We start from the raw sequence: 13,328 nt of genomic DNA, 5'->3' as shown, positions 1-13,328 counted from the left end.
AAAGATGATAATAGTTAGAGATAGGTCAAGGCCGTTGTAACATGTAGTTCATAAGTATCGCGTGCCACTTATAATTGTAATTGCTTCGAAAAGAATCATTATTTTTACGTCGTGACGATTTACGATCAACAGCTGTTGCTTCCCTTGACATTTTTATCTTTATATTTTCATAACATTATCCTTCGACTTGGTAGTAGTCCTGTTATGGATTATAAGACCTCTTGTTATTGGCCATTGAAAGCTTTATCGTTTTGCTATGTTATGTGATTCCCAATACGTATGTCATGTGTGACTTAAGATCTGTATCGTTTCCAAAGTGCTTCATCGTTTCGACCCTTCAACGCTTGTCCATATTATTTATCTAACCCCGTTCGACGAAGACAAAGTTGTCCTCGAGGTAGGCTGAGGAACGTGGTATTCTCGAAACTGTTTTGCTGGAAAAGGTTATAGAATGAAAGAAGGAAGCCTCAGCGTATTCAAGCTGTCGAGCAATAGGTAGTTCTAGTTTTATAGTAGTAGTCATCGCGTCGTCGTAAGGGAGAGATCGTACCAGAAAGAATTTATATGTAGGAGTTTGAACATTTTTTTTCAAAGTTGACTTACCTACTTCATTTATCGGTACGATCGCATTGTTTAGAAATACTTAGAAACTCGAATGATAATAAAAAACGTTGAATATGCATAGAATTAGTAATGGTGATGTTACATTTTTCCCAATAACGAGTGTAGAAGTTCAACCAAGAGAACAGGAAGAAAGAAAAGAGAATCATTTCGTAAAGGTAACGTTGATCAATAGCACGTTACTTCGATTCAAATTCATATTGAACGAGATTCAATTTTCATTTTTGTTATTGAAACTTAATCTCTTGCACGCTATATCTCATCGATGTATTTCTTCGATTACATTTAATTCCGTAACTGTATGGGAAAATTAAATTTATATAGTAAATGTATTCTCGAAGATTTTGTTTTCCAGGACGTTGCTTCGACTTGAAAAATGGCTGCCATCCATCCGTTCCAGAAAAGAGAGTTTAATTCGAATGCACTGGATCCTGGACACGTTTCATTATCCTCTGCACTTCAGTACTGTAAAATTATTGTCGTAAAAACAAAAATGAAAAAATATCAGCTAAGATCTTCATTTTGTTTTCGTTGTTACTTTTAAAAAAGATATACAGGCACTTTCACGGTCGTTCAAACTCCTACAGTCCTTTAACTTAGTAATGTTACGCGCTAACGATGAAAGGAATACGATCGGACGAAAGAAAAGAATGTTTTTTTGCTCGTAAATCATTTTAACTGTTCGTTGTACATATCTAGAGATAGTCTATGTGATATCCGCAATGTTCCTTATCGTCCTAGCATTTTCATTAATCTCGATGATGACCGACGATAGACACGAATACATTTGAAGGATAGCATGATTGAGGATTTGCTTCCGGCTTTAAGTAGTCATTATTTGTATTGAAGGTTCAGAATTTTGTTTTATTTGGACATTTATTAAGATGATCATAGGATTCATAGATATCATCGTTAATAGAATGTATAATAGATGTACGTACACTCTACGTATAGTTTATTAGTTATAAATTGATTTTTACATCTATGCTTTACATCTTTATATTTTATTCTTCACATCCAGTATATAATTAGATAGATTTAATTAATATGATTTGTTATGCGTGTTAAAAAATTCTTATATAACATACGTAGAATAGATGTAATCGTTCTGTATGGGGATTTCTGGATCAATAGAAGAGAAAGCGCGTTTGGAGTTCAGTTAGTTTTCCGAATGCTTTAGTAACTTCAACTCTAGTGTAGTAGCTCTAGTTAGAAACTACGCATTTATCATAAGAACGCTTTGCTTTTACCAATTTTTTTTTTTCTGGTATTACCATCGAAATGTTTCACTATACAGGAGGATGTTTATTAAATTGTTATCTTATTATATTAATTTTGTCTTTTCAGAATACATCTCGTAGAAGAGAGCTCGGTTGGATCACGAAGAATGGTAGGGTTGACTCGTGACATAGAACCTTTTCTACAAGCATCAAGATTCTTCGGATTTGGACCACACGTTATAACCGAGGAAGATATTTTAATTACGAAACGTGGCATGATATACACGCTTTTATGGATGTCCATATATCTGAGTACCTGTATCATTGGCCTCTATTTAATAATCGTCGATACTGAACTCGAGTACAAGAGCTTTTTGTTGACTTTTGCAAGAACAAGTCTATCTTATATTTGTCTCTTTACCGATGCTATTCTCTCGATTACCTGGAACTGGAAAATTCATGCTGCCTTCGCCCAATTACGAAACTTCGATCGCACCACGAGATTTAACGAACGTCCAACTAAAAGCAATAAGATTCGTCGCATGTGCCAAGCTTTAGTCTTAATTACTTTCTTGGTTTGGTTTGCCGTTGGATATACGAGCTACTGGTAAGATACTGGGGAGACTTCCCCCTTTTTACGATATTTTTACGTTCCGTGATGTTTCATGACTTCGGAATTATAACATCATCATATTCTTATTTATTTATATATTTTTTCTTTATTTCTTTTTCTGTTTTTATTCACCATTCTACGAAGGTAATTACATTTCATCGCTTCTTATTTTAACGAGTAAGTACCACGGACATTGGATATGTGTTTTATGATTTCTAGGTGATATGGTCATATGATATAAAACAGAAATATCAATAAATACTGAAATATAAATTCACAGTGTGTATTTCTTGACAGTTCTAACGTGAATTATAATAATTTGCTATTTATCTTTTCTCATTGCTTCAATCAATGTTTTTATAGTCGCATTGAATTGAATCAGATAGACGTTTTAACTTTTAATCTTATAACGTAATCTTTCGTTCCTGATTCAAGCGTATTTTCTGTATTTCTTCTTTTCTCTCTCTCTCTCTCTCTCTCTTTCTCTCTCTCTTTTTCAAATTATTGTGAGTATGTGCGCGTGGGTGTACGTGTATGTATGTGCACAGTTGCGAAGAATCTGCGCCGATGTTCAATGGGATCACTTATGGGATGGTGAACGCTGCGATATCGATGCAGCTATTGAAATTTGTCGGATTGTCCTTTCTCCTCTATCAAAGATTTCGAAGGCTTTGTGAGATATTGTTACTTTCCGAAGGTGAGTTCATTCCTTGACGTGCTATTCTGATCTTTTATCGAGGACATTTTCCATTCGTTTATTTGTGTCTTTTATTTATCACATGTTACGATCGATTCGAAAGATAGAACGAAAAAACGAGATCGTTTCTTGTCTTCTCTATTTTCTTCTTTTATCTTTCTTCCTTTTTCTTCTTTTTCTTCGTTTCTCTATTTTTTCTTCGCTTATGAATCTTCATTTTCTTTATCGTAAACGCTTGCACACACATACAGACCATTCGGTTTTCTCTTAGAACGGTAACCACTGGTGTGGTATCGTTTCGTCACATATCTCAAAGAAAGCTACCAAGCTCGTTTCTAGGTTGACAAGTAATCGATTGAACCCTTTAATGTCCCTCTACGCACGTAACATTGATATATATCAAACATTGTGAACGACGAATTAATGTATAAGACCAGTTTTATTAACGATCTAAGTTTCATTCTTTTGTTATATTTACGTAATGTTTTTTCAAGCTTCCCCGACTCTACAAGATAATATGTATGTATTAAAGTACTTCACTTTGAATTTTAATTATGGTTCATTTTCGTTATTATTCCGTGGAACGATTAATTTCAATGAACAATTATTATGAAGCCACTTTATTAAAGTATCGTTAAAATGAAATTAAGTGTTAAACGAAATATCGTTCGGTTTGTATGTTATTCCACAAATTTATTGTAAAAATATTTTTTTGATTATAGTATATACTAAGATATATATTATTTTGATAATACAAAGTATATTAACATCAAATATATCTTACTTATTTTTCACACATATTTTATTAAATTTTTACCTTTACGCGGGATCACGTGTGTATCAAATTTATTCTATCCCATTTCCATAACTGAAAATATGAATTTCTCTTGTATATGCATGAATCCAATGGGTTTCAATATAAAAGTAAATTTATTGATAACGATTGAAAAGAGAATATTTCTATCTTTGAATTTAATTCCCTTTCTACTTTTGCACCTCGTCAGCGTTTTGCGTTAACGTTTATTATTTATAATTGCAGATGGAAAGATCATGGTCCTGGAACGGTCGAGAGTGAATTTTCGGTTGGAAGAAATATGGTGGTTACATTGTTGCTTGTCGAATGCGACTCAAATCATAAATTCGGTTTATGCGGCTCCACTTTTCTTTTGGATCATCAGTATGTCTTTTAACACACTTTCGAGACTCTATACGATCAATGGAGGTGACGAATTACCGACTCTCTTGCTGGTACGAGAATCCTTGTTGATTTCTGCTTGCGTCGGGAATCTTTTTTTGATCATAGCTATTTGTCATGCTACGGCATCTCAGGTGAGATCAGTAAAGTTAAAAAAGAATGTTTCATTTTCATACAAATAATGTTGCATCGTATTGATATTTCCAGGCAAACGACGTCGGAAAAATTGCCTTTTCACCACTTTCCTCAGTCATCGGAAAACGAAATTTCACCCAGGTGAGATCTATCGGAAAAATGTCTCTCTTTTAATTTCTTTTTTCAGACATTTTCTTGTTTGCGTTCTGTTTCAATTTAAAAGTTCTCACGATTTTCGTTGAAATCGAAGATCTTTCAAGTTCGAATATCAAGACTACTCTCGTCCTACGTATTATTCGTTTGCTTCTAGATTATCGTTGTTCTTCGACAGTTAATTACAGTGTAATAATTAGACCGAAGGATTACTTTTATCAGAGCATTGCTTCACGATCTTTCTGTTTTTGTAGTCCTTTTTTTTTATCTTTCTCTTCCTCTCTCTCTCTTTCTTTTTTTCTCTTTGCAACTTTATCGATCTGCTTCTTGTAATTACAGGATAACATCGAGGCTGCGGCATATTTTCAGCTAAGGAAAGTCTATTTTTTCGCTGCCGCTGGCTTGATTCGCATCGATCTGTCTCTTCTTCTTTCCGTAAGACGATACGAAGCTGAGAAAGTTAATATAACTCAGCTTTTTTTTTTCTTTTTTTTCCTTAAAACACACTTACATAATATCAAATTGTTTTTTCATCAATAATCAATAAATATATCATCTTTACTTTTACAGATAGCTTCGGGAATAATGACATATCTGGTGATTCTACATGCCAATAACGTGTGATCTCCTATATCGAAGATGAACTTCCACGTTGATTTCCACTCTACGATTAATTTCTACGTGACAGAACGTTTTTTTGTCATTCTATCGATGCAACCAGTATTATTCGAAAGAAAGAACCTCGAGTAGCTGGAAAAAACGAAGTGATTGGATCAAATGAATCGATTAGTTTGATGCAATTTTCATTCATTTCTAAGCTTCGTTTCACCGTATCGTATATACACACAAACACACACACATATGTATATATACATATCATGTGAAAGCAATGTTTTGTTAAAGAAAAACTACGAAGAGAATTTTAAAGGATCAGTTAATAAAATAATTTCGTCGTTATTGAAACTATTGTTAGTTATTATAACAAACACGACTAGCATTCGATAGAAATGTGAATTTCTAAGGAACGCAGTCAAGAAGAGGAAGATAAAAGGAACAAGGAGAAGAACTATGGATATGGTTGACGAAGTATAGAAATGATGTTAAAGTTGACGTAGTTTCAATTGGCTTTTGCTATCAAATGATATGTCTCTGTCGATGACAGAAGCAACGATATCGACGTAATGAGTTACCTATGTGAGAATTTCACGCGCGCTCTCTACTCTCTCTCTCTTTCTTTCTTTCTATCTTCATTTTTACCTTTTTTTCTTTTACAGTAGAAATTGTCGTACTGGAAAATTCACAACGTAATTACTCTCGATTTCTCTTTGTTTGTTGAACGTGATTTCAAATTAAACTTATCGATCGAAGAAGGAATTAAACTAAATTCAATATTATGATTACGGGATTATGTAAAAAAATCATTTCATTCTGTTTCACGATAAATGCATTTGTTTTTTTGTTTTTATTTTTTTACTGCATGGCAATCGGATGATTTTTTTATTAATTGGAATTTTATCAAATTACTCGTATCACGAATAAATAAATTATTGGATCGTAAAGCTATTAAGTTCATATTGCTTAAGTGATGATATTGACTACTGATTGATGTGTGCTGATGTTATTATATTATAAATATCGTGTCTCGTTGCGGTGTAATATATATCGTACGATTGGACGCAGAACAATTGATTATTTTGAATTATATAGTAGTTTGATTATAATATAGACATGCGATTATTATTTTAATATAAAATTAGTGATACATTTATTTGATAGTAAATGTCTATGAAGTTTACAACGAGATACGATATATATATTAAAAATATCATGATTGTATATACGTATAGTTACATGGCTATTGAATTTAAAAGAATCATATATCGCAATAACATTTATATCAATAATTTTTCGATTGCACGCTAATTCATTGAACAGATATTTGATGAACCATGTCGTAAATATTTTTGTAACAAATAATGATCGTTTAAACAGAGATGTGACTATCAATTCGTATTCGATTCTGCTCTACTTTATGATTATCGTTCAAAGTTGAGCAATGTAACGTCCAAAGATATGAGAAAATCAAATATTCCAATATATTTGCCAAAAACGAGATTTTTTAGTTTACTTTTACATGGAAGATCAAGAACGTAAACAAAAGTAATGTGTCGATAAAAATAAATATCACAAAACTTCACATAATTGATAAGCGCAAGTAAGTATATTATGTATAATGTATAAAAGAACAACGCGTATGCAATAAGAATTTATGAAAAATGTACAAATTTTCTACGAATATGTACAAGTATTAGATTAGCCAATAAGTATCTAATGTTAGAATTTTCAATAGCAGAAAATACTACTGTTGTTTATTTAGATATAAAATAGCGGAGTTGGCTTTATTAACATTACTTATTGGCTAATCCAATGTATATCGATCGAGAAACAATTCATAAATAATTCGAGCTAATAAATAATGTCAGTATTTTGTGTACAAAATACTAGTGTTGTTTATTTAGAGATATGCAATTCTGAAAATGGTTTTATTAACATTATCTATTTATTGTTTAATCCAATATATTTCGATTGGAGAACTATTCGTAAATAATCTCAAGAAGAAGATAGATACGAAAGCTCTTGGTTTTCGTTATGAAAGCGCGAAGGATGAGGAAGAGACGAAAAGATGAAAGACGCAGGCGCGTTCTCGGCAATGAGGTGTAGGTGGGCTCGTTTATACGACTACGGCGGCGCCTTCAACACCTTCGGCGGGAGTCACGATTCTATTCCCTCCAGTATGCCACGATTCTTCTTTCTGCTTTGTCGTCGGCGACAACGAACGAAAAAGTTCGCGGTACGCGTTGAAATAATAACGGTCGGTGATCGCGAATAAATTTTATTTTATAGATTCTATTTTTCTTTTTCATTTTTTCTTCTTCATTTTTATTTCAAACGAGACAGAGAAAAAGAGAGAAAAGGGAGAGAGAGAGAAAGAGAGAGGAAGAGAGAGAAAGAGAGAGGGAGAGGGAGAGAGAGAGAGAGAGAGAGAAAAGAAACCGGAAAGAAATCGAAATTTCGACGAAGGACCTTGCGATAAAATTAGGATCCCAACGAAAATCGGACATGGCGATCGTAGAGGAAAAATTTCTTGCTCTTTTAATTTTGGTGATGACGGTGATTAGTTTAATGGACCTAGGAGAGATTCTGCGGTTATTATAAATGTATATGGTGTGTGTATTATTATTGATTGAGGTAAAATTATACCATCATCATGTTGCGTCAGTGTAGGATAGTGTTCGTTAAAGTGCCATATTGAATATAAGTTTCTAATGAAATTGATACGCGTTATTTGTTATATTTGAGTAAAACTGAATAACGTTTATTGTGATTTTGTGATCTCGTATGATGTTGAGGAAGAAGTTGTTTTTTTAATTTTATTACGCATCTAATATTTATAATATCAAATTTCACTCTTATTTCTGTTATAAACGAGTAAGTAATTAAATTCTACGGATAATAATGAAGTTATACGATACACAAAAAGATTTAAAAAAAGTGAAGTGTACACACATACACATATACACACACACATACACAAAGAGAGAGAGAGAGAGAGAGGGAGAGAGAAAGAGAGAAAGATACATATATAATATGGATGAAAAGTTCAGATACGAAATTAAATTTTGTTGATATTGATAGAATATGAAAAAGATCGATCTTTTACTTTATTTCGTAGTTTTCTGTGAGAAAACTTTTTCGCAGCGGTGAACCTTCGTGGAATTTTACTTATTTATCGATGAATTGTTTCTGATATACATATTTTAAATTAATTAGACATTGCATGCTACAATTTTAAATGAAATGGAAGATAAAAGAAAAAAGAGAGAATTCGTTATTGTCGTGTCAATTAAATGAAGCGTATAAATTGAGTATATTCGAATCTTTATTAAAATTAGTTCTCTCGTATAGAAGGAAATTAAAAAAAAATTATAACAAAATCAGACGTGATCGCAGATTATAAAAAAAAGTATGTTAAAGTACATTGCACTTTACATTGTATATTACACGTAGTACATATATAAGTATTTAAATATTTATAGCACGAGAATCAAAACAAAAAAATATTCCACGTTCATTTTTTTAATTAGTCGATGGATGATTTTTTAAAAATCTTTTTCGATACCTATCGAGTTTTTTTTTCTTTTTTTTTTTATTGATTGCTTTTAATCCGGTTGATCTCGCTAAAGGAATATAACTGATTTTATTTTGATTTTCATCCAATTAAGCGTGAGAATTTTCTTTTAAAGAAGCAATCGTTTCGAGATTAATGATCTTCTAATAATACTCTCTAACGAATCGAAAGAACAATGTAGGAATTACTAGGAAAAAGAAAAGAGAAAAAAGGCGCGAGAAGTGCGTGCTATTGGGACGAAAATTCAATTCCGTTAGAGAAGAACTTGACGCTTAATGGATCGCGAAAGAAAGAATGGAATATAACGAAGCGTATAGGACTCGAGTGTACTTCCTATTAAAGCTTGAACAATACGTTGACAAACGTATGAGTAATAATGGAAGTCAAAGAATTCTATTATCTGTCATATTGATCTTGGTTTTGAAAAATTCTGACGATATGACGTCAAAATGAAAATAACGCTTGCACTCTAGCGAATTGTATATATATATATTTATGTCTTTTTTTTTAATATTATATTTGCCAAGTCCTCGGTAAATTCGAATAAAAAGAGAAGGAGACGCGTACTCATTTGCTGATGTTCTTTCAGACGAATCGCATGTTAGAAGATCTCTCTGGCTTTTTACAATTTAAAATACGTCCGGTATATTTTGCTTCTCTTGCAGTCAACCGCATCTACTTTTCATATTTTTATATGGAGTATCCATGTAAGATATAGTTTTTTTTTTTTTTCAAAAGAAAGAAATTCGAGATCAAATTTAATCAAGGAGAATTAAGAATTAAGGTACACTGGTTAAAAATATATCATTTTCTGTATATATCTTGAACTTGATCGCTTTATACTATTAACTAATTGTAAAGCAAATTGATATATAATTCAATTGAATACTTCCGTTTAATTCCATCTAATCACTTATCATAAGATCACTTACTTCAAGGATATTTTACACACGTGTTTTAGTTATTATTAGCGCTTATGTTCATTCTTTTAAACTTCCAATCATTTTCAGGCACTTCTTAATAATTTTTTCCGGTCACTCCTCAATCTTCCAACAAATATTCACAAGTTCATCATCGAACGATTAAACCTTTTTTTTTTTTTGTGGAAATAGACACGCCACTCCTTGGTTACACCCTTCAAAAGAAAAATGTTGAAGGTGAAAGGATCTTCAGATATACTCGAAAAGCTACCGATGTTTGTATTACGGTAGCTGAAATTTTCTTTGGATTATCCTGATCTAATCTTCTGGGAAAGGATCTGAGAAAACAGAAAAATAAGAAAAAGAGTCCAAAAGGGTGTTGAATGTGGATGATGGTGATTATCTCTTGGGATACACAGGAAGTATAATATCTCTTTTACGGGAATAACAACTATGACACGTTCGCTACGTGATTTTTTTTGGTTTGATGCTGGAATATATAACGAAAGTATGACGACGATGTCAACGTCAACGACATCGACCATAACACCGTTCGTTAGCACAACCATGACGACGAATTCTACAACTGCTACTTTTGTATACGATCAAAATGCGATTGTAGCCAATATGATGTGGGATCTATATGATAGTTTCAATCATGTACAACCGGATTATTTGCTAATTACTCTTTATGTACCGGTCATCGCATTAGCTGTCACAGCCAACGCACTTGTCATCGCTGTTGTCTTCAAGTATCACTATATGAGAAGGTATGTTCTCTTTATTATTTCTGTCTATCGATGAATAACGTTTATAAATTATGTACTAAAGATATTTATGGATAGCTATTTTTTTTCGTTATCGTATTTTGATTCATTAGCTATAAATGTTTATGACATAAATATACTAAAAGTTGGATCAAAAGTGTTACCCCAAATTATTTTATCGGATTGTTATGCACCGTTCGTGCATTGTAATTTTTCTTATAAAACCGTACGTAATTTTACTTATAGAAAAATAATAAAAATGGTCAAACTAAGTTTACATAAACTTATCAGGTATGAACTGTATAATGTGACGATATAATATACTAAAAGCACGGAAACGTAAAAAAGAAAAATAGATCTATTTCGTTTTTCGCATATACGAAGAGTAAAGACAAATGGTGTATTGAGATGTCTATCGACAGGTCAATAAAGACATCATTTTTTATCTGTAACTCATATATCAGAGAAAGTAACTCATCATCGATCGTACAAAGTGTAATGGAATAGTTTTATGGAAATTCGTACCTATTATTTATAAAAAGAAATACATCGAAGAAAAAGGGAGAATGATTCTACTATTTTTTCGAAGCTAAGAGAATGAGGATAAAAATGTTGAACGTGGAGATGAATGAGTGAGAAGAGGAAGAGATAGATAGTGAAAGGAAATGAGAGGGAGAAAGAGAGAAAGAGGGAGAGAAAAGAGAGCGAGAGAAAGGGAAAAAGAGAGAGAGAGAGAGAGAGAAAGAGAGAGAAAATAAGAGGAAATATAAGGGGAGATCGTCAAGGTTTATTTGTTTTCGATCATATGCTAAAGTCGATGTTTATCTAAATCCATGTAGAAAAAGAGCAAAAGATAAAAAAGAGGATGTTTTTTTCTCACAATCAAAGTCCATTTTGTTCTATTTTTCTTTTTTCTTTTCTTTGATGTTGTAACATAATAGTAAATAAAGGATTTCATTTCATCAATGGAATAATTTACTCCACGGATGTTTTCTTTCTAAATATTATTGATCGTTTAGTCGATGTTTATCTAATTAAACCCATGTGGAAAAAAAGAAAGCAAAAAAAAAAAGAATAAAAGATTTTTTTTTTCATAGTCTGCGTCATATTCTTTCTTTTCTTTTCTTGTTTGATGTTGCAACAATAATAAACAAAGAATTTGATTTCACTTAAGTTAATTTCATAGGAATAATTATTTCATGGATGCTTTATTCTTAAAATATTATCTGTTTAGTTCGTAACATACCCTTTATCATTGTTTACACATGGCGAACGATTTTAACAATTGAGAGAATTTGAAAGGACAGATGATTTCTTTATAACATTTATTACCTAATTAACAGAATATTCGCTTTCGGAGTAAATAACATTGTGTTGTTCAACAGAACGATTAATTACAAAGCAGAATGAATTTCGTATTGGAATTGTATGAATTATTGAAATAAAATATATCTCGATATAGTATTACTTTGATACAAATAACAGAATAAGATTTTGACAAGCGAGAAAATCGATTAACGAGACAATTGTAATTTAACTATTTCAACGTGAGTTGTTTTTGAAAAAAATTCATTAAAACAAAGCGCCTTCGTAGCGCTTAGATCAATACATATCGATGGATCAGAGTGTATTATCAATTGAGTCGATGATTATGAAAGTGGTTTACAATAAGTTAAGAATAAAGAAGCATAACGAAGTCGTTGCTATAAACTAATTAATTTTTTAATGTTGCAATTTATTGTCAGATCATTTTCATAATCACCAGCCCCAAATGCGCAACGCGTTCCGATGTTCTGGCAGATTTTGATATGAAATGTGAAGTGTGACGATTAAGTATCCGAGTTTTTCTTAAAATATTTTTCTTTTTTGCAATTTTCTTACACAAAATCTCAGAAATTTCTCAAAAAATTGAATGATTTCTCTCCTTGTCAAAAAGAAAAAAAAAAATCGTATCTCAAAGCTCCTTTACTCGAGTTTTTCTCACGTTCTGATCCTTTATTTTTTTTTTGTCTCCCTTTCACCCTTTTCATAAAGTTAATACGATAAATAGTAAATGGATTTAAAGAAAAAAGAATATTAGAAACTACTTTCGCGAAAAATCTCATATAGAAAGTTTTTAATAATTACCGTTAGTGAATTTTGCGTGAATGAATTATTATTGTTGAGTCATGAATCAGTCTGTGTCAGTTAGATTTAGAGATTCTTAAGCGATTAGTATTCGATGAACGATGGAAGAGAAAATTTCTCGATAAAGAACTTGTAGGATGGAGAAGTATTTGAGGATGCAGAAGGCAAACTGTAAAGTGCTTATTTCCGACCGCGGCGGGTGCATCGTTCAAATAAACACTACGTACGCATTTATAATGGACGCACGAATGAACGAACAGAATAACGTTGAAGCAAACACATTGCCGCTTATTTTTCGAACGAAAATTATCGCCTTTGCTACGAAGTCTCCGCTTCGTCTCGTCGTCTCGGCCGTCGGTGAAACCATTTTTACATTAACCACACCATTTTCTCTATCCTTTCTTTTTTTCGTTAAAGATAACAAATGTTATCAACAAGTGAAATAAGAAGTCACGATAGTCTGTACGAAATAAAACATTTTCGTTGTCGCCGTCCGATCGTTGATATTAAGAAAAATATGTTCATTTCGCTAATTTTATGAAAAAAATCGATTAATTTGTCCTTTACTCATTATGGAATCGAATGTATTTATGATAAATATCACGTTTAATGAAAATAACTTTTTTACGTGATATTACAACGGCCAAATTACATTTTATGTCGAATAGAAATCGTTCAGGTAGAAAAATAT

At 32.0% G+C, this 13,328-nt stretch overlaps 2 protein-coding genes across 6 annotated transcripts in view; both read left to right on the top strand.

The window, feature by feature from the left end:
* The first annotated feature begins 2,008 nt into the window (after positions 1-2,008).
* On the top strand, positions 2,009-5,258 carry LOC127063189 (uncharacterized). Its single transcript, XM_050992591.1, has 6 exons — positions 2,009-2,448; positions 3,003-3,151; positions 4,191-4,480; positions 4,554-4,622; positions 4,974-5,069; positions 5,205-5,258. The coding sequence occupies exons 1-6, from the start codon at positions 2,009-2,011 to the stop codon at positions 5,256-5,258; spliced, it is 1,098 nt and encodes a 365-aa protein (XP_050848548.1).
* A 2,131-nt stretch (positions 5,259-7,389) lies between these two features.
* LOC127063194 (RYamide receptor-like) overlaps positions 7,390-13,328 on the top strand; it is a 32,854-nt gene continuing 26,915 nt past the window's right edge. Inside the window, exons 1-2 of one of the 5 annotated variants that reach the window (XM_050992616.1) lie at positions 7,390-7,859; positions 9,936-10,513. In XM_050992616.1, the coding sequence (XP_050848573.1) occupies positions 10,197-10,513 (317 nt within the window). In that variant the 5' untranslated portion in view covers positions 7,390-7,859; positions 9,936-10,196. Of the gene's footprint in view, positions 8,124-9,935; positions 10,514-13,328 lie in introns of all 5 variants that reach the window. The other 4 variants (XM_050992617.1, XM_050992612.1, XM_050992615.1 and 1 more) reach the window with 4 other exon arrangements.

This window comes from Vespula vulgaris, chromosome 4 (assembly GCF_905475345.1).
Source record: "Vespula vulgaris chromosome 4, iyVesVulg1.1, whole genome shotgun sequence".
Classification (NCBI taxonomy): domain Eukaryota; kingdom Metazoa; phylum Arthropoda; class Insecta; order Hymenoptera; family Vespidae; genus Vespula; species Vespula vulgaris.
This window is presented reverse-complemented; position numbering and strand designations above follow the sequence as displayed.